This window comes from Anguilla rostrata, chromosome 14 (assembly GCF_018555375.3).
Source record: "Anguilla rostrata isolate EN2019 chromosome 14, ASM1855537v3, whole genome shotgun sequence".
Lineage (NCBI taxonomy): Eukaryota > Metazoa > Chordata > Actinopteri > Anguilliformes > Anguillidae > Anguilla > Anguilla rostrata.
In genome coordinates this window covers 16,726,100-16,747,145 of record NC_057946.1, presented here as the reverse complement: position 1 = coordinate 16,747,145, position 21,046 = coordinate 16,726,100, and the positions used below count along the sequence as shown (strand labels likewise).

The window sequence follows — 21,046 nt, the reverse complement described above, 5'->3', positions numbered from 1 at the left end:
CCCGGTGGGCAGACCTGTACAGGGCTTCCTTGACAGCCCTGGAATTAGGGGCCCCTGGTCTATCGCCCCCTGCGACTTCAACCATGTCGATTCAAGCAGAGATGGACTGGAAAAACATGGCTCTTTTTCAACACTAGTCAAATAGTCTCCCTGCCCTTCACAGTAGCACAAAAAGGATTCACAGGACAGAGTCTCCAGGAGAGAGGATGCTGAGGAGCCCTTTCTTTAGACTGCATGCACTTGGAAGCACAAGGACGACACAGTATACATTACCCTGACAGACCTGACCTTATACTCTCCACCTTATGCACTCCACAGTGTTTGCTCATCTGTCACATCAGCCCCATCCTTCAGGTAACCCTGACACCTGACCTGGGAGAGAGGGCAATGCTGCCAGAGGGCTCTTAGCACTGCATGAATAATGTCCCCCTCCCTCACTCCTGCATCTCATTTTATGACCACACATTATTTTATTGTTTTCAATAAAAGCAATGTATTGGGTCTAGATCACAATACATCTTAAAGTGCATTACATGGCGACGGTATTTTATGAGGCAATGTGTTAAAAAGGGCAATTCTCCAACTCCAAGCATTCAAAGAAATTGTAAAAAATGATCCAGGATCAGCATTTTTGGCCCATATCCTGTTACCGCAGAGTAGACTGTTTTATACAGTAATGCCTTGAAAGAGAAATGTACCATCAACACAGAACTGAGTTCCACCATCCACTATGAACCCATTAGCAAGCACTGCCTTTTGTTTAGATGTCATTTATTTCACAAACCATTGTTGAAATCGAGTACGTTTTTGTCTTTTCACACAACATATTCAACAGTGAACAAAATCTTTGCTGGTACTATATCCATTAAATAGCTCCTATTCTAGTTCTGTACCCATGAAAGAAATAGCTAATCTATGCTAATGCTGTATCTATATAAGAAATAATTAATCTGTGCTAGTACTGTTTCTATGAAAGAAATTGTAGTTGTGAGATAGTGTATGGAGGCGTAAGCACGCAGCTGAATAAAGTGATCACGCTGTGCAGATTTGTAATGCAGAGATTTGCACAGCACTTCCTGTGTACCAGCTGAAATAACTGGTTTAATAGCCTGAAAGCTGCGGTGGTGGTAAGCAGCAGTGAATCCATGCACCAGGAATGTTCTTTTTGATTAATTTTATATTTAAATACTCCATGGCTTCCAAGACTAAACTTTGAATAATCAACCTCCCCACCCCGTGAACTATATGGAAGTCCAGTTTTTTCTTCCCGTACAAATAATAACTTACTTCTGTGTGCACACTCATGCTTCCAAGCAGTATTATTAATAACAGAAATTCATTATCTGTTATTTTATGCAGGCACTCCATAATGAATATTGATGAAAAAACACAGCTGAATATTTCGCTTTTTAAATTAATTAATAAGCGCTCGTTTCCTGATCCCAATAATTGATCTCAAGCTTGGATAAATGAACATTTGGATATTGTATTTTCATCTGTTCTACATATGATTTATGCTTTGAGAATGACCGCTGCTTGGAACTCAAGATTAAAGACCTGGAATGGGGTAATGGTCAAAACTGACTTACCCCGTTCAGGGGTCTGGATCTGCAAACAGCTGCTTTAAACTGCTCAGAGTGGCAATGAACTGTACTGGCTGTCCAGGCCCAAAAACAGCACTGGAAACTGCAGATCATTCTGCTTTACATCTGATCAAATGAAAATGACAGCAGTCTTTGTCATCACATCACATCTAAAAATGGAGTCAAAATCATTTGCTGACAAATCCTGTCATATTCAGTGAACTACTTGCGCACAGACGTCTAGAACCAAGAGGCAGAGAATAACTGAGATGGACTATATCACAAAAGAGTTGACTGCTTCAGTCTAATAGTAGTCAGTACTAGCGTTACTAGTTCACAAGGCTATATCAAGGTTGTGTAACTTTCACAGGGCAGTATGCACCTGCTTGAGTACTACCAATAGCTCTAGTCACTGTTCTGTGTTTTTAGCTGTTTTGACATTGATTCAAGTACATATCTGCGGCCAGTGGCACAAAAAAGGCCTTGAACAGATAAAGCCCTGAGTCAATCCCAAAATGGAGGGAGGGAGAGAGGCAGGGAGAGAGAGAGAGAGAGAGAGAGAGAGAGGGTGGGGGCAGGGAGAGAGAAAGAGAGAGAGATTCTGACAGATTTAGATCAGTGCCTAGGGGGCTGCATTGGATGTCACTGTAAGGCTGAGCAGGAGAAATAAAGAGCACTACCCAGTTTCAGGAGGACCATGGCCAGGGTGTGGACGGCAAAGCATAAGTTCACATACGGGTCACTTGATCATGGCGCAGTGAAGGGTGCATGGCTCAGTAACAGTGTGGGGTGCATGCGGGGCCCTGACCCCGCCCAGCCCTCTCACATCATTCTCAGCTGACTGGGCTGCCTCCAGAATGCACTACAAAGCCCACTGTGTTCTTAACACAGTCGTAGAGAAAGCTGAAGCTGAAATAACCATACAATAACTTGCCTTGACTTCGAGAGTAGTTCTCTACTTACACTGCTCTTGATTCCCAAAACAGCAGACAAACCAGTCCGCTGCAAGATTGGAGCGCAGCAAAATGTCCTCTAAACAAATGAGACGCTACCAAAAGTCTCCTTCATTTTGGGATATAAACACAGACCACAACAGCCTGATCTCTGGGGATTAGACCGCCCTATTAAATATTCATTACTGGTTTTTTTCTGTCATTGACTTCCATTTATTGTGGAATAGAAGCCGTGTATCCAAAGAGCTGCAATAGTCGGGTCGGCATGTAATTGCTATTTGTGAATTGCTCAGCGCTCAGAGAGGCAGAAGGATTAAAACAATTGTTCTGTCCATCTCCCTCTCTCCTCTCTCCCTGCTCTCGAATTTGTTTACTTTTCATCCCCCAATCTCATATTCTTCGGATTTATCTCAATGCAGCTGAGAGGTCAATTTCTGAAAGAAGATTTTAGAGGTTCACGGTCTTTGTTTTGAAAATGCACAGGGGGAAAAAAAGAAAAAAAGATTTCAGGTTTCTTGCATGGGTATTATGACTGCAGCCTGAAAAATTGCACCCTGCAAGCTCTAAAAAAATTTGAAGGGTGTGCGTTTTGCGAAGCGCTTGGCAATACGGTGCCATTTATGCAGTTCAGGAGGAGTGAAATCAGTCACTTGACAAAGATATAAAAAGCCCTGAAGCATCTGGTCCTCTGTTTCGCACACAGTCAATGCACATGTCATAAGCTCACATTATGTGAAAAGGTATTGCACTGAAGATGAAACATGAATAGAATATAACCTTAAATTACTTCAATTCAAGTACAAGGAATGAAATGGTCATATTACAATAATTAATTATGGAAAGTTGTTTTAGAAATGCCTAATTGTCAGCACATTATGAATGGAATCAATTGTCAGTGTTCAACAGAGAGAACATTTCAAATTACCTTCTGTTCCTGTGAATCATATTTATTTGCCATTTTAACCGCAAGTCTAGCTAATCTATGCATTTGCCACTGGTGAACAGAAAATCATTGGATGATTAAATTAAATATCCTCACTGTCGTGACATAGATAAACTCCCCTTACAAAATGCCAGTCAAAGCAGTCCCATGTGCACATTACAGTCCATGGACTTCTTTAGGTATAAGCCAGACATTCGTGCCAGACATAAGCGCGGTTGTGATGTACTTCTCCTGCAAGTGCCGATACTCTGATCTGGGCCCGGCACCGGGCGTCTGCTCGTGCTGGAGAGACACAGTGGCAGAACGTGGCGGTATTACACCAGAGACACTGCGACAGCTTTACAGGTTGCTAATCGCTCATTAGCTTTCCGGTGAGAGAGCCCAACCAGACAGCAGCTGCAGGAAGTCCGGGCACAATTCCATTACAATGTGTTCCCTCCCTCCATTCAGGAGTCGCAGGCTCCAAACGGAGCCGGTGCCGTGGCCTTTAATTGAATTACGGTGAGAGCACTTACCAGAGGACAGTGGGCTCCCAGGAGCCGTGCCAGTCCTGAGACGGGCCAAGCTCTACCCCGCCATTGGGCCATGTAGCCACACTTGTATGCAGGTCTCTCCTGTAGGCCTCCCCTGGTTTATACACCACATGCTGCAGCCCTCTGTGGCTGACTGATAAATGAAATCCCGTCTATTTCCATTTAACCAGAAAGGTACATTGTGGGCTGCTGAGAGCCTGGTCAACAGCAAGATTGTTGCAGTGCTCTTTTGAGGTTTTTGTATTTTCTTACTCCTCTATTTTTAGCTGGGCAGTCGCATAGTCTGGCAGGAAGACTTTCAGGGTGTGTGTTCATTGTGGCTGTCAGTGGTGGAGAGGGGGGTGTTTAGTGCTGAAGCAGCATGCCTTTGCTTTTTCACACTCCTCTGCACAGCTAGAGGGATGTGTCTCTTTGATCCTGAAGTGCAGCCAGACGATTCAACACCAGAGGGTTGTCGGTTTTATTTGTAGTTGGGATGCCATCCCTGTGAGCGACATAACTCACATAAAAAACCTAAACAATGCATCTGTGGCTATAGTTCATATGTAACATGCAAGCATCACAAGTTTCCCTAAGCAATCTGCTTGGTAATTATGTGATTCTCAGTGGTTATGCATTACATTCATTTGGCAGACGCTTTTATCCAAAGCGACGTACAAAAGTGCATTTTCATGATCGTAGACAACTGCTGAACACGGGTTCAGTAAGGTACAATTACTTATTTTGTACAGCTATTTCTAGCCGAGAACAATGAACACTATCCTGGTCTAACATCTGCAAAGCCATTATGCAATACATGGTGACGGCTTTGATATTGTGTAAAGGAGCTGGTTGGCTGGGATCTTTCTTTGACCAACTAGAGCCCCGTTTCCGCCATTTGAAATGTTCTATTAACACCCAAAAAGAATATTGAGCTGAACTCATTTACCTGTGACACAGTCATTTTTTTCTACTCTACAGGCCACAGGGTACTACCAGTGAGGCAACACTGATTGGATCACAGGCATATCCCTCATTGATTATAACTCTAACCTGTCACCTGCCACATATTGAGACAGGTAAGAATACTGTACAATCATCACTTGAGAATGGTCAAGTTAAACAGACTCCTTGTCATACATGGCTTGTAGTCCAAGCCTGAACTTGTGATGTCTAAGCTGTAGGGCAAATCCTGCACTCATAATGAGCACTTTCACTGAATTAGCCACTCAAGAGCACTCTCTGGGCACGCCCAGTGCCAGAATGGTGAAGACTTTAAAAGCCTTGCCGAAAGGTCGGTTGACAAGAAAAAAAAAAAACCATCTGGGCCAATCAAAAACATACAATAAAACTGGAATATTATCAAAGAACTCCATAAATCTTAATTATAATATTTTTTCATCTGAAATAAACTGGTTTTTAAAACTTTGTAAAGTAAATAGCACATTTTTTTTGAAAATTATTTATGTATTTCTTACATTTATTCTCTTTTGCTTTAACAGTGCTGAGCAGGTTGTGTGGATATATTAAATAAAATGGTGTGACAAAGTTTTTGCCCCCTTCCTGCTTTGATCCGTTATTGCGTATTTGTCATACTGAATGGTTTCAGATCTTTAGAAAAACGCAATATTAGGGAAAGGCTACCTGAGTAAACATAAAACACATTTAAAAAAAAATTATTTTATTTATTTAATACAAAAAGTTATCAAACACCCATATCACCCATGTGAAAATGTTCGTGCTCCCTTAAACTTAATTTTTGTCAAGTCGCTTTCCTACTGTGAAATCATGGATACTGACCTTAGCTGAGACTAGAGAGGCCTGAAGTTTTTTGGATGTTCTTCCGTGAAATCTTTTGTGACGCTCTGTATGAGTTCTTGCCGGACCCTTGGAGAAATTTTGACAGACCACTCCTGTGAAGATTCAACACTGTTCAAGTGTTCTCCATTTGGAGATAATGGCTCTTTCTGTAGTTCAGTGGAGTACCAGAGCCTTAGAAATGGGTTTGTAAGTCTTGTCTAGGCTGATATATTTCAACAACTTTTTTTCTTAGTTTCCCTTTGTCTATATAACATTTTGTCTAAAGATCTGAAACATTATGCAGCTTGACAAATGTGCAATAACAGAGGGAATCAGGTGGGGACAAATACTTTTTCACGGCACTGTAGGAATTAATATGCTCTGCAAAAGTCTGAATACTCCTGTGAGCCAGTGTATAGGCCTGAATACTCCTGTGAGCCAGTGTATTTAATTACATACAACACAAAACAGCTCAGCCTCTCTCTTTAAAACTTTTGTAATTAAAATATAAACATTGAAGTATAACCCAATACCAAGGCAATAACCTCCTTTTCATTATTTTCCCCTTGAAGTATGGGGGATTCCTCTGAAATCTGTACCAACCACTCAAAAATCACATTCTTTTGTATCGCAGAAAGGAGCAACTTACCACCTACCAGACTGGTTGAAGGAGAATTGTAAATAACGTGCAACAGGAGATTGTATTTGAAAAATTTGTCAGAAGCCTCAGTAACTTTGATGCCTGACCTTTCAACCTGAGGCTCAATTGAGTTCTGGTAAGAACTGAAGACAACACATATTAAATTGAATCCATGAAAATTTGGTCTTTTTTGGAGACAGAAAATCAAGCAATCAATAAGACAATGAGGCTTCTATGACATTGAACTTGGACCTTGTGAACTGAACTTGTATAGATTTTTGGGCAACTGCGAGGTTGGATCAAATTATATATACAATAAAGCCCTGTGCTAATGCGCCCAACTATAACATTCATTTGGATATAACGTGATCATCGCTCGGCTCCCGTTCACCACATTTCGACACTGTATTAATACAACAAAGCAATGTCATTTCTAGCAAGGTTTTATTTAGCCTATGGTTATATTTGTCACATGCACATTTTGTTTGTAATAATCAGTGTATTTCCTACACGTTTATCTTGTGTTTATATGTGAGTATGTAAAACCTCAGTCAAATACTTTGTATTTTCATTTTCAAAATGGGATGAAGGAAATAAATTTATCTCACACGTATGTGTATTTTGTGTCCTATAAATAAAGTGGGTGATAATGAGTGAAAACATGTTTATCCCCTCTTTCTTGACATATCAGTCTCTTTGTGAATACTGAGCTCACCAGTGCTCTTTCTTCTTAATGACGTTCCAAATAGTTTATTTTGGAAAGCCTAAGGTCTGGCCTATGTCTCTGACTGTTTCATATTTCTCAGCCTCATAATGGCTTTCTTGACTTTCATTGGCACAACTCTAGTCCTCATGGTGACAAACACCAATAAAAAAAACTCCAAAGGCAATCTGTGTTATACCTGCACTAAGGAAGCAATTGAACACACCTGACTAATCAAAAATACCTATGATGCTATGTGTCCCAAACGTTATGATGCCCTGAATTAGGGGGACTATTTATAAAAAAGTGCTGTAATTTCTAGATGGTGAAACCAAATTATATAAAAATACCCTTAAATAAAAGCTGTGCACTTTAACCACATGTGAATTGTTCCACATTATGGAGCTCACTGTATATGCATACATACACACACACACACACACACATGTGGGTGTGCACATATATCAGGAGCACTTCGTGACCTTGGCCTCTGTCCTGCCATAAAAAGTAATTAACCACCACTGAAGTTAATTGGAAAAAAAAACCCTACAAAAATATTCCCAGATTAATATGTCCTTGCCTCTTAGCTCTTCTGGCTTATACAACACAACTAAAAAAGAAATAAAAAGGGGATCAGGCTCATCTTGGGTGTAGCATGCTTTACAGCAGCCTCAGTGGAGAGCTTGCCATCTTAGACTCAATTTGAAACAGCAGTGAAGCAGCTGCAGATGGCTGAGTGATGACTGAAATAAGCTCCCTCCCATCCTGTTTTGAGATGAGCTGGGTACGTAACTCGCAGTCCCAGAGAGGGGAATAATGGGCCGGAGCAATCCTGCTGCTATCCCCTTCTCTGGAGAGGTGGACAGGGGGGCGTGGTCTGATCACTGACGACGCAATCACAGGACACCAGTCCATGACATCACCTCCTTCTGGTGTACGCTACCTCAGCTGCCAAGTGCACTTACATCGGTCTGAATGTAAGTGCACTTGACAGCTGAGGTAGCAAAGCCAAAGCAAGATCCAGCTAAAGAGAGTTTTTGGTAATACGATAATACAGATGCCATTACAGCATATTTTTAAATTCAGAGGAAAAAAGGAACACTGAGAGACAGAGAGAGAAGGAGAGACACCAGCCTAAGTTAAACTTATTAATAAGTGTGTAATGACTTATGACTTATTTGTGTGTAGTGGTGAGAATTTGACCAAACTGAGAACTAATGGAACACACAAGCTCTCCTGGTGCTGGGAGACCTGACAACATATCAATCTCAGCAGGTACCCAACAAGTAGAGAGAGAAATATCTGGAGGCACACAACTCCCAATCAATCTCTTCCAATGCAGTCTCTCTTGAGCAGACCTACATCTAGTAGTATATATATATATATATATATATATATATATATATATGTGTGTGTGTGTGTGTGTGTGTGTGTGTGTGTGTGTGTGTATGTACTGAATGGAGAATGTTGATCAAAGAATATGTAGGGCTATTAAAGTATTCATATTTGCGATCTATTTTAGATTTTATTTTAATGATGTTATGTGCCGAATAGTGTAAGTATTAGTTTTAGTCGAGGCTTTGTTTTTTTGTTTTGTTTTTTTTTTCAGTTTCTTACTTCTAAATACTTTTTGTCTGTCCTTTGTACATAACCTAATCTTCTGATTCTTCAGCCACTATCAGCATCTCTTCATTAAAAGCAGTGGCAATTTTGCTTCCTCTTTTTATGTGAAAGCAATTATAGCTAGTTCCTAGGCCCAGTTAACTATCTACAATATGCCCTGGGACAGGTATGTTATCATAAATACATGAAAGTACAAAGCTATCTGAATGCTTTGTCTCTACTTCTAGGTGGCTCCATACTTGACTTAAGGCCATTTCAGATATTAAATGCACATTTAAGTCTGAACCTTCATTTACACCTGCACAGAACTTGAACTACCCTCTCAGCCTATGTGTCCATAAAGAGAATCTACCCAAGATTTGTGTATGTAAATTATTTGATGTGCTTGTGCGTGGAAACATTATTTATAATTCTCATTAATATGAAAATGAATTGCAACTATCTTGTACTGCCAGCTGCCAGTAGATGGCAGTATAATAATAACTAGATAGTGCATTAGCTGGAGGGGAGTCTGGATTCCTTGTCATGGAAAGCCATTGGGCCCTCTAGTTAATATTTAATCAACACTCTTAATTACTTAATTGTATTGATTATTTGGCTCAATTAGACAAAATGATTTGAGGTCCTCAATGATTTTAGATTAAGAAGATTTTGTCTCCAGGAATGAATTATGGATCAGAGGGCATAAACAATGATGAAATAAAAAAGCTTAATAACTGATATAGAGAGATCCAATAAGTAATAAATTATAATAATACCAATAATAATTAGAGTGCACTGTCTCTTGTAATAAAAATCTAATTTTTTCAAACTTGAATCTTGTCAGTGGCGTATTTTTTGTTGGCTTGTACCACGGAATTTGACCATGATAAGCGATTGATTGTTTCATTAGTGATTTGAATGAGCCAGACGATGCAATCACCATCATCAACATCCCCTTCATCATCTCCATTGCCCCCATGATTATCATCACAAATATCATTATAAGCTATTTGAATAAACTTGTGGTCTACCGAAGGCACCGTGTGAGAAAGAAGTAGAGGGGCTGGAGACTTATCACCATGACAACAAGGATTCAAGACACTGATCAGGACATCTGTGACTCAAGGTCATAGCAGATAGCAAGTGACGCAATCTCTCCATGATGGGTATTCATGTGATGTCACTTGAGATCCTTGCCCTAATGGAAAACAGTCACAGAAATGACTGCAGTCTACCCTGCTGATGTTTCATCAGCTGTTATGCAATATTCTATCATTAATGTTCACATAATGTAGGGGTGGCTTGTACTCTATGCTAATTGTGAAATACCACCCACTGAAACAGATTTGCCAATGCAGTGCTTATGGGTATTCCACATTGCGTTTAAAATGCAGAGAGATGATCTGTGAGCAACCACAGCAATTAAAACATGAGAGCTAAACACTGTCCCCATGGCTTCAGGAGGCAAGACGTTTCCCTGGGCACCTGGCTTCCCTGTCCGAGGCTCTCTTTCCTCCTCCCCTTCTCCCCGATGCATTCCCTGTTCATCTGTTCATTTCTCGGGAGGGAGAGACACTTGTATTACTCTTCCTGCGGGCTCAGGTTGGGTCCGTAACGCCATGGTTCTGTTCTGTCAGGAGCAATTGCTGCTGTCATTAATTCAGCTCGGCCCTCCGCTCTACCTCTCTCTCAGAGGGCGGCGACGCACGGAATACAAACAAGCAGCGCTGAGAGCAGGCCAGGGGGGGGCGGCCGTCTCCGCCCGACCCGCTCCGCCGTCCGCGGCGCGTCGCGGTGCAGTGATGCCCGCCGTTTGTTCACTTCCCGTGTGCCGTTGCCCAGCGTCTCGCGGTTCAAGCCTGAATTGCTCGCCCCCCTTTATCTGGCTGACTGCGTTCGGCTGGCTCCTATTTGTGCTGAGCCAGGGGTGAGTGGCACGTAATAGCTCTGCTTTCATTAACAAAAATGTGGCACTAGGGGCGGCCTCTCTGGGGGCCTCGGCTCAGTGATCCTGTCAGCACGCAGCGCCACGTCCTGACTCGATCCGCCAACTAATGCCAACATTCATCACCGCGCCGGAACACCTCCATTCCGCATGCTAACCTTCACAGGAAAACATCAGGCCACAAGCCCCAGATCCACGGGGGTGAAATCAGGGTGCTTCGTCCTTATGGCCGGCCATCGGCTCTTCTTCTGTGACTAACATTTGACTGAATATAACATTGTTGTGAACCTGAACATTATATAATATGGAAATATGGATTTCAACTAATGTCAAGCCTCCCTCAAAGTCGCAACATAGTGTTTCAGGAAGGTTAGCATGTGCCGCTGATTTGCGTATAACATTTGTTTATAATCAGTGGCCTTTGAAATACCACACTTTCGTGTCAAATAGCTGAGGCGAGGTTCCCATCTGAGCTGAACGGCTTCAACAATCACTGACACCCTGCAATGTGCACTGGGCTTTGATCAGAGCAGTGCTGAGGTTAGGCTCACGAGGACCCTGACATCCGTAATACAAACCAGATCGAGCTTTACTGTGCACTCTCTAATGATAATCTGGCCCTGAAACCTGTTTAGAGAATTTTCAGTTCATAAAAAATGAATTCATTCAGACACTGGGAGGTCTGGGACAGGCCTATTAACATTCATTTGTTTTTATTTGTCTCAAGCTACAACCCATCAAAAGTTGGGAGCAGAATTATTGTTTTTATAGGTCTTGTAAACACACTGTTATATAACACCACATCAAACTGAAAATTCAGCATGGTAACAACATGTAAGAGTGTGTTCTGAGTAATGTCAGAACAACCTGGGCATCTTTAATAATGTCAGCCTCATTAAGCTCTTCTTATTTCTAATTAAAGCTTGAAGAATATCTCAATGTACTGCATGCTGCATGAATACAGTTTTTTCTTTTTTTACTGAGAAAACAAAAACAGGTAAAAACATTTGCATGGTTACTTCATTTGCCAAGGTCTACTCAGTATCTAATTCCAGCATTTAACTCTCCAAGGAGTGCTACTGAATGTCACAATGTACCATACCATATTACACACTGTACTGCAACCACACAAAGAAACAAACGCATTTCACAAAACCAAACAAACACATTTTGCAAATATTCTAAAACAAATACTTTGCCTCACAAAACACACTCTAAAACCATGCCTCAGCAAAGGCAAGAACAGGACCTAGCTGGGACTGTAGTTCTGCAGGATGCCACCTGGAATCCAGGTGATTCTATATCACCCAGCACTCAGCCTACCTTGCGCTTCCCTACTCACACACTGTTCACTAGCAAAACACACTTTCACGTACACACACGCATACACACAAACACTCATATGTCCAGATATATACACATGCAGGCACCCACCCAGGTATACACATTTGCAGATATAACACACACACACACACACACTTGACAGGCGCTCACCGTTACCCGGAAGGGTGTGGAAGTGGCGGGCTCCATGGTGGGGGTCTTGTCCGTGGCGCTGCCGGGCATGCTCCGTCTCCGGCCGGAACGCTCAGGGGGGGAGTCTGGGAGACACAAAAGCACAGTTAGCACACGAGCGCACCCCCTCTCTGTGCTCTTCAGACAGTACATATAAACACTCAGCCACTCTTACCCAGGCTTGTAAAAATGACATGCAGGCAAAGAGGAGCTTTCCGACTCTACACTTTAATATAAACACACAGAGTGCACTCATCATTTAAGAGCGGGTTACCTTCCACAATGGCAACAGGAAGGCTCTTATCAAACACGTTGTCAGATTATGTCTTATTTAAACCAGGATAGAGAACATGGACCGTGAATAAGATGTCTCATGTGGTTTCCATTATCTGCACCTGAGGATTTCCTGCACATCTGAACAAAGGTCCCTGAGCTCAGCCTTCCCTAAGAATGCCTTTTAAGAAATCTACACATAATCAGGCATCCAGGTGTGTCAGAAGAAAATGCTCCAGCAGATTCCACTTATGGTGCTCAGTGAACTTCATTCACGTTCCAGGCATGTAGAACATCATAGCTGAGATTCATTATGAACATTACATTTTTAGTAAAACTATAAAATATAGCGGGGTGTGTCCAAAGAAAGACACTGACTAAAGCCTCTTTTTTTTGACTCCATAAATTTTGAGAAACTTTTCAAACACAAGTATGATGATTCGAGAAACCGATATCACTATCTTCAGTTTCACTGTACATAAACTGTCTTTCCCCAGTCGTATCAATTGTACATCATCTGTGCTTCCAAAACCAAGAGTCCTTGATTTAAATACTGTGACCCCAACACCAAGGAAAGTACTCAAGAGAAAATCACTGTATCTTCATGAATCACACACTGTGTGAGATTCATTTCATGGTTTCACACAAGTGATTCTATTGTGACAAGTATGCATTTTCTTTGTGACAGCAGGTGCTGGGATCCCAGTGCTTTCCTGAACTGGAACACTAAAGGAAGTGACGCACTACAGGTGTGAGAACATGAGTGGTGACTGGTGAAACTAGGACTGTCCAGATTTACATCATGATTAATAGCTGTGTTAGGAAATGGATAAAAAGAATAGAAAGGGTTGGGTAGATGTATATCAGCCAAAGCTACTGCAACCTATCTTTAAAATACACACAATATATGGAGTTGCAGTGTTTCTATAATCTCTTAGTCTAGAAGTAAAATGTTGCCTAGGGATATATTATTTTTGCAAGAAACCACAGGAAAGGAGAATGTCATTATGGAAGCTGAAGTTAAAAAAGTAAAAAAAAAAATTAAAAAAAAAGATATTAAAAAAACCATTTAAACATTATGTGCACTTCACTCCTATAAAAATGAGAAACATGCCGTTTGCATGTGGTAATACCTGGAAAAGCTTTCAGGTTGCATGTGCAATCTTGCCATGGGAAAACACTGGGAGGTATGAGAAATTGACATAACCTAATTGTGAATTCCAAAATGCAGACAAATGAAATTGCACTGCACCGAAGGAAGAAGGGAGAATGTTTCAAAGGAAGAAGAGAAGGGATGTCACTTTGATAAATGGGGGGTGAAAAAAGACTGAACCCCGCTGTGTACTGGCTGAGAAGAGACAGCCATAGGGGAAGATACAAAACAAACCGAGGATTAAAACTGGATGCAAGAGAGATTCAGTGGGCCATAGTTCTGCTGGATGTCAGGCACATCACATATCTCTTGCTTTATAATCAAAAAAACAAATGCTAAGATTTGATCAAAGAGTAGATAAGGATGCAACTCAGACATGTAGGAAACATTTTGTGCTACTTCCTAAATTAAAACTTTTACCTAAACACAAGCTCTTGTTTTATTGGTTTGGTTAAAGGTTGTATTTGTGTGGAGTACCTTATGAGATTTTGCACATTTTATTTTATTTTTTACATCTGAGAGCAGATAAACTCAAGACAGCCAGTGGCAAACACAAGCGTTAAAACTCACACTGAGCAGACACAGCAGGTAAGGAAGATTTGTTCTGTGGTGCTGGTAATACCCAGGAGCAAATGGTCACAAAGGCTTCCCCCATTAATGAAATATAGATGTCTACTATATAAAAAATTGGGCCTTTTAGTTCAGGTCTGCATTCAAAGGGGATACACAGGACCGAAGAGACAGCACAAAGAATTAGCTTCGTTCTAGCTAATTAACCCTAATTAATGCAAATTATAATGCGCTCCTCTCTGATTAACTCATTAATGTCCCTTACCAGAGCAACATAGTAACAACTACATTATTATAAGCTAATTATAAACTTTTAATATTCTTACAGGAATTATGGAAAACCAGCCAGCAGGCAAATAACAATCATTACCACAGTAATCAAAGTCATTAGAGAACATTATGACAATAAGACCGTTGTTTTCTAACTTCTAGTTCAATTCAGAAACATGCAGTTGTTCATTTTATAAAGAGCCAGACATGTCAAGACACTTTTTGGGACCTCCCACGTCCTGTCATCTGCTCTTAAATGATGATTAAGAACACAAAGATCAATATGTTTTCTGTGCAGGTCAGCAAAGCAGCGCCCTCTATTGGTGGAAACAGCAAAGGTACGCAATTTTATTGGTGGATGCCCGGGAGGGAACTAGAATTGCCCTGTCCAATGAGAGCTGACATTCATCATGCCTCTAATTTCACTCCAGAAATTATACCTGCACATATCTTACAGGCATCCATCACAAGTGTCTATGTGCTCCACACATACTGAGCTACACATGAGGGGTCTACTGTTCAGCAGTGAGCTTCTATGGTTCCCTGGCTGGGGATAAATGCGGCTAAAATGAGCCCAGCAGAAAAAGGCTTGGAAAGATCAGAAATAACATAAAAAAGAAAGACCTGTAGGAAAAAGATTAACTAGTGAGCGTATCTTTGTAGAATTCAAAGCAGCAGTACGAGATAAGAGGGGGACTCTGGCCTCTGCTATATTTCATTGCTTCATATTGTATTTGTGGGTGGGCCCAGAGGAAAAAATGCTGTGCTTTTGTGAAAGCAGTAACGAACTGCAGCGCTTCAGCATTTCACAAGAAAAGCCTGAGACCCCCAGAATGCACAGTGAACCTTTTATAGAGAACAAAAAAACATTCAATAAAGATTAATATGAGTGACATAGATGAGTGGTCTGTGACTTTATGGAACAATGTGAGCATGCAGAGATTGCATAAATGACATCCTGTCAGTGTCACATGACATGCTGACCCATTCACTGCCCCGCTCAACAATCAATGTTAACCCTTTTGTTTACTGGCTTACCTTAATGCATTCTATTTTAACTGACATTTGGGAGGCAGCTACAATGCGTAATACGTTCAACATGCTTACTCTTCTGAACATCTTCCATTGAGAAGTGCAGGTCAGATGTGGCTCATGGTACAGCAGGGCCTCATCTGGCACAAGGAAACCCTGCCCACCCCCTGGTCATGTGCCCACACCCTGCATGTCCTACAGTTCATTTCAACTGCTGCCCGTTCAGAAGTGCTTTTATCATTACTTGAGAAGATTAAATCAGGGCATGGACACAAAGTAGAAACAAACACACACACCGAATGTGGGGGACAAAATGTCACAAATTAAGCAACAAACAGACACAGATGACTGTGCCTTTTTACAGTAATTAAAAAATAATTACAAAGGAAATGAATCAGTAATGCTGACCGTAGTACTATTTAATCATTTCTCCAATTCTTTAAGTTGAGTGTGTTGGGGGCATAAGACCCAAAGCAAAAACAACCTATTATTACTCACTGGGCATGGGTAGAGAAAAAAAACCCACTTTATTTCCTGTCACCAGATCTGCCTTGACTGAATGCAAATCAACAGCCACCACAACCCAGTACACAAGACTGAATTCCAAAACAAACTAATTCATAAATCAGTATAAGGAGATCAATACTATTGAGAGTCTTTCTTCATTCCTGACTGAGTTCCAATATCATGCAGGTCAGAGGACATGATTTTTCACCAAAACAGGCCTTCATAATACAGTATTTACATAAGGAGCTGTAATGCAAGAGTGAACAGAAAATGCTTGATTTTCTTGATGACAGCTGTGCAGCATTTACTTTTGCTTACAATATGAATTGCTGTTTTGTTTGGTTAACTTCACACTTATTTGGCCTCATTCATGAAACATGCGTATGATCATATTTGATCATAAGCTGTGTGTAAAAAGTTTCCACGAACATTTCAGTATTCATCACTTTTTTTTTATCTGTATTTGTTCATGGTTGTTTCCTTTTGCTAATCACATGAACAGAATTGCACATAAAATTCACAGTCAGCATTCATCATCTCATATACCTGGGATATGCACTAAAACAAAGGTCTGCACATGTGTCATGAATCCCATATAATTGTTTTCAAAGGAATATTTTTCTGAACAAATGCAAGAATAATTTAAGAAAAGTTGATTGCCCATTGATCACAGTTGGATCTTCTGTTTCTTTTTGGTAATAATGCAATTTTTATCCCTGAGACTAACACTGATGCTCTTATTCACAGGTTAAGAGGGCCTTTTAAGAGATTTAAATGTAATGCAGCTACATTTGTTGTTACAGCATGTCACACTGTAGTGCAAAAATGTTTTTCCCTGTCATAAACAAGCCATTTGCATTTTTTTGGATCTTCCTGTCACAGTGAAGAAGAAAACAGTTTTATGATTAATTAGCTTAATGCAACTCATTCAGTCTAGTTATGCATATATGTTCTGTGTTCTACAGAAGTGTTCACTGAGGGATTACATCTAATGATCCTCTGGTTGCAAGCACTGAGCCTTAGCCACTATGATATGGATATATGCGACTTTGTGCCTTCTCTTATAGCCTCTTCTCTTCCCAAAGAAACCATCAATCCAGAAAGCTGCTGTACCCAGTTCCACCGAGAAAAAAATGGTAGAAATCAATTCAAGGTTAAGTCACTTTTAGAAACAGCAGCCTCTTGGACCTCAGTTAGTTATTCTATTTGACTACTTAATGAGGAAAAGATTCCGGCCTCTCGCCCAATGCACGCTGGGATAGGCACCCCCGTGACCCTGCCCAGGATAAGCGGGTATAGAAAATGGATGGACGGATGGATGGATGAGGAAAGAAAAACCTCCCACAGCAGGGAAACATGAAAGGGAGGTTTCAAACAAAGTCTTATCCCATTTAGTATTTTTTTCTATGATTGGAGGAGTGAGCAGATATAAACAGCAAACTGCATAGAAAATCCCTTTATTCCTGTTCCAATAATTACAGGAATTTCTGTGCATGTGACGTTGTCACCTGAGTGACTCAAAAACAAATAGAACACACGTGGTCCAAGAGCAGATGCTCTCATCATTGTCTAATTAGAAAGTTATATTGAGCGTTATCTATGACACAGTATAGGCCATTTTTAGTTTTTCTCCAGGCTGTTATGGAAAACTCTTCACCATTCTGCCCTCTTGAATTCTATTCAAATCCATTTTACTGGCATGAAAAACACAAGGCCTTGCATTGCAGTGCAGTGAAAAAACACTGACAAGAGTACAATCAATAACAAGAAAATTAACAATACTTGTTTTTCTCATACACCATGTTAAAAAATATATTTCAAAATATTTCTTTCAGAATTTTGTATTTCACACTTTGCTATATATTTCTATGTTGAAGTTTAATCGCAGGGTGCCTAGGTTGCCCATCACTACCCTGCACCAGTAGCATAAACATGCAATATGGTACTGAAGGTATTTACTGGCTCTTCATGCTGTCACAGGACACAAGCTTCTGTGCTAGTCCTGTCTTCAATCAGCTGGGTACATCGATAATACCTGTACAGCCAAAATTATCAGTAGAACATCCAGTATCCTCATACATTTGCAATGAGGGCCAAAGGAAAGCCTGACTGCAGAATAAACACGGCACAATCTTTGCAACACTGAAAAGCTCTCTCCTTCAATGTGTACACAAGCACAATGTGGAGGCCATGGAAAGTAGCTGTGAGTGAGTGGAATGACAAAGTCACCTCTGCAACCACATTCATTACTTCAGCTTGTCCTTGAATGCAAACGGCAAACATAAAACCCATTTATTCTTCATCTCTGGTGGAAATGACTATTGAAAAGATCGAATAAGAAAAGCTCTTTTCATCTTGTGCCATATTACATGCACTTTTCTTCAGGTCATCAGCAGCCTACCGCTCCCCTCAGTGTCAGCTACCGTTCTCCTGGTGATGAAGGACAATTTTCTCTGTGTACCGTTTCCACGGCAACACCGGCAGCTCCTCTGCCGGTTTCAGTGTGTTCCCCGACTGAAAATGAGACGGTGGCCAAAAGACAACTATACTGACTTTTCCCCTCATGTGTACTCTGTCCGTTTACAGTCTTGAATTTGAGGAACTCTCCCCAACTCCAAATTGGTCTCATTGCACTTCAGATATAGCACTGTTCAGTATATTCCTCCATATCCATACTCATATCTATGCATATGCTCATATTAATATAGTGGATGCACGTGTGTAGACCCTGTATGATTTTTGTAGCATTTTGGAATGATCTAAATAGACATGTATGCAGGAGGTTGTGTTAGTGAGTTCGTGAATGTGCATGAGTTCATGTACTGTATGCGTGCACACTGAAACATGATCATTACTTGGTAAAAGAAGAAATAGTTCAACTGAAACACACAATGGGCCCCAATGTTCAATGACTGTGATATCTTCATAAACAAATCCCAGGTTAACATGAACATTACAATTAATGTCAAATGCAACAAAGAGGTCTATTTAAACATTACAACTTGTATATTTAGTATATTTTATGAATACGTTTTCCCCACACAATGTGATAAAACTTATTGAAGCAGCATTATGAGGTAGCTATGATGCCTTCCACACAGCACACATATGTTGTGCACGCACACACCGCCTATTGCTGCCAGTGGCACTTCTGGCATACCTTTTTCTGATGCAATGACACAAAGACAGACTAAATTCTGGAGCAAGCACTGGTGCAAATGGGAAAAGAGGGGCATCTGAAACCAGTGCTATTATTTTAACAACATTAACAAATGTGGGGCACAGTGAGAGCATGATCCATCAGGTAGGTACAGAATAGGTTTGTAGGTATAAAATAGGTTTGAAGGGCAAAATGAGACCCTGCAGATGTGATAAAATACCACCGTTCCATGCGTTTGCACTAATCCATACCTGTAGATGATCAACCCACCCCCCTTTCTACCTATTCAGGAAAAAAAAAACGGCTAGGTGCAAATGTCCTTGCATCTGTCTGCACTGCCCTTGCAACACCACCATTTTTGCTAGTGAGGGGCTTTTTGGATCCAGGAAATAGAGCCCTTAAAATCCCTCCCGTATGGTGGCGAGTCAAGGAAACTGTTTGATTTGAGAACGCAGCAAGCTGTAGATTTAGGAGCATAAACTTTTGAACTAAAACTGAATGGAACATTTTTGATTTTTGAAAGGACTGTCTTCGGGGTGAAAGTGTCAATAGCTGTCAAAACACTTGATGATACCCTACCTAACGGTCACAAATGATTTCTGCAGTTTCTGCTTAATAAATTTTAATAATAATGATCATAGAAACATTTACAATACCGGCACACAAATGTTACTCTATTTAAATTTTAGATTACAAATGAAAGGTTAACTCTGCTGCATCTGCTCACACTTAAACCCCACCTCTCTCTTTCTCCCTCTTGCTCTTGCTCTGACTCTCACTTTCTCTCTTTTTCCTAAGTCTAATGCCATATTAACCTTTATTAGTACAAGGTCAGATAACACACTTCCTGTGAATGTCCAGAACCTTACCATCCAGGAAGGCTACCCTTTCCACTTTAGAACATTCCAGACTTTCCAGTCAGACACTGAGAGCCTGCATGCATAGTTAACCCTCGCACTTCTAGGCTGGACAAAATTGCAATTGTACTGTATTTAATGTAGAGACAGTAAAGGGGGGCGCAGCCAGAATATACAGGATGGATATTAATTTGTGTTGTGTAAACATCCTTCAGTGGCTGAAGGCACAGCTGTGAACTGTAGTCCTCCTCCGCTCAGCCCTTCTAGAGCTGGGAACAACATGAGTAGCCTTATTCAAACACCGCACAAACTGTTCACTTGACTTTTTTCCCTCTCTGCTTTCCTTTATTTATCAAATTAGGCAAGTGCCCCATTTACTGTTGAAGTCATCTCATATCTGGTAGCTTCCGCAGTTTGTCCTTGTCAATCAAACTGTTTTCTGTCACGCAAGGAGACAATGGCTCAGGCTAAATGAGACAGCTTTGCATTTTTGGAGAACGTGCTGCTCTGCCTAACTGTGAGTGCAGGTTCTAATCAGGGAGTGGGAGGAAGAAGTCATTCGAACAGAAAGCAATTGAGAACAGTAGCAAGCGGCCAACTGGAAATAGCATAAACTCTGCATTTGAAACTACTCCCCCCGCCCATTTCTCATTGTAAATCTGCTCAGAATTGATACGAGAGAGAGACAGCACTCATGCAAGGAGGCAGTCACCATGTGGCTAATCCTCCGAAGACAGCGTTTGGACTCAGTAAAGAGCACAGGGCACACGAGAGCAGAACCCTGCTTTGTTTTGTTCCACTTTTAAGGCAAGGCAAGGCAGCTTTATTTGTATAGCACATTTCATACACTGGGGCAATTCAAAGTGCTTTACAGAGTGATAGAAATACAGTAAAGGTAAAAGATTTACAATTAAAAATGACAAAATTACAGACAAGAGATACAAAAGATAAAATACTTAAAAAGTAAACTAGTGCAGTTCAAATTAAGTGAAATGTGTGTGTGTGTGTGTGTGTGTGTGTGTGCATGG

The 21,046-nt window shown here is 40.9% G+C and overlaps 1 protein-coding gene across 10 annotated transcripts in view; it reads right to left on the bottom strand.

Moving 5' to 3' along the window:
- LOC135239253 (disabled homolog 2-interacting protein-like) overlaps window positions 1-21,046 on the bottom strand; it is a 247,700-nt gene that overhangs the window by 105,612 nt on the left and 121,042 nt on the right. For 7 of the 10 annotated variants that reach the window (XM_064307789.1, XM_064307787.1, XM_064307788.1 and 4 more), the window contains one exon: window positions 12,179-12,282. In XM_064307789.1, coding sequence (XP_064163859.1) covers window positions 12,179-12,282 — 104 coding nt within the window. The remainder of the gene's footprint in view (window positions 1-12,178; window positions 12,283-21,046) is intronic. The other 3 variants (XM_064307791.1, XM_064307796.1, XM_064307794.1) reach the window with 1 other exon arrangement.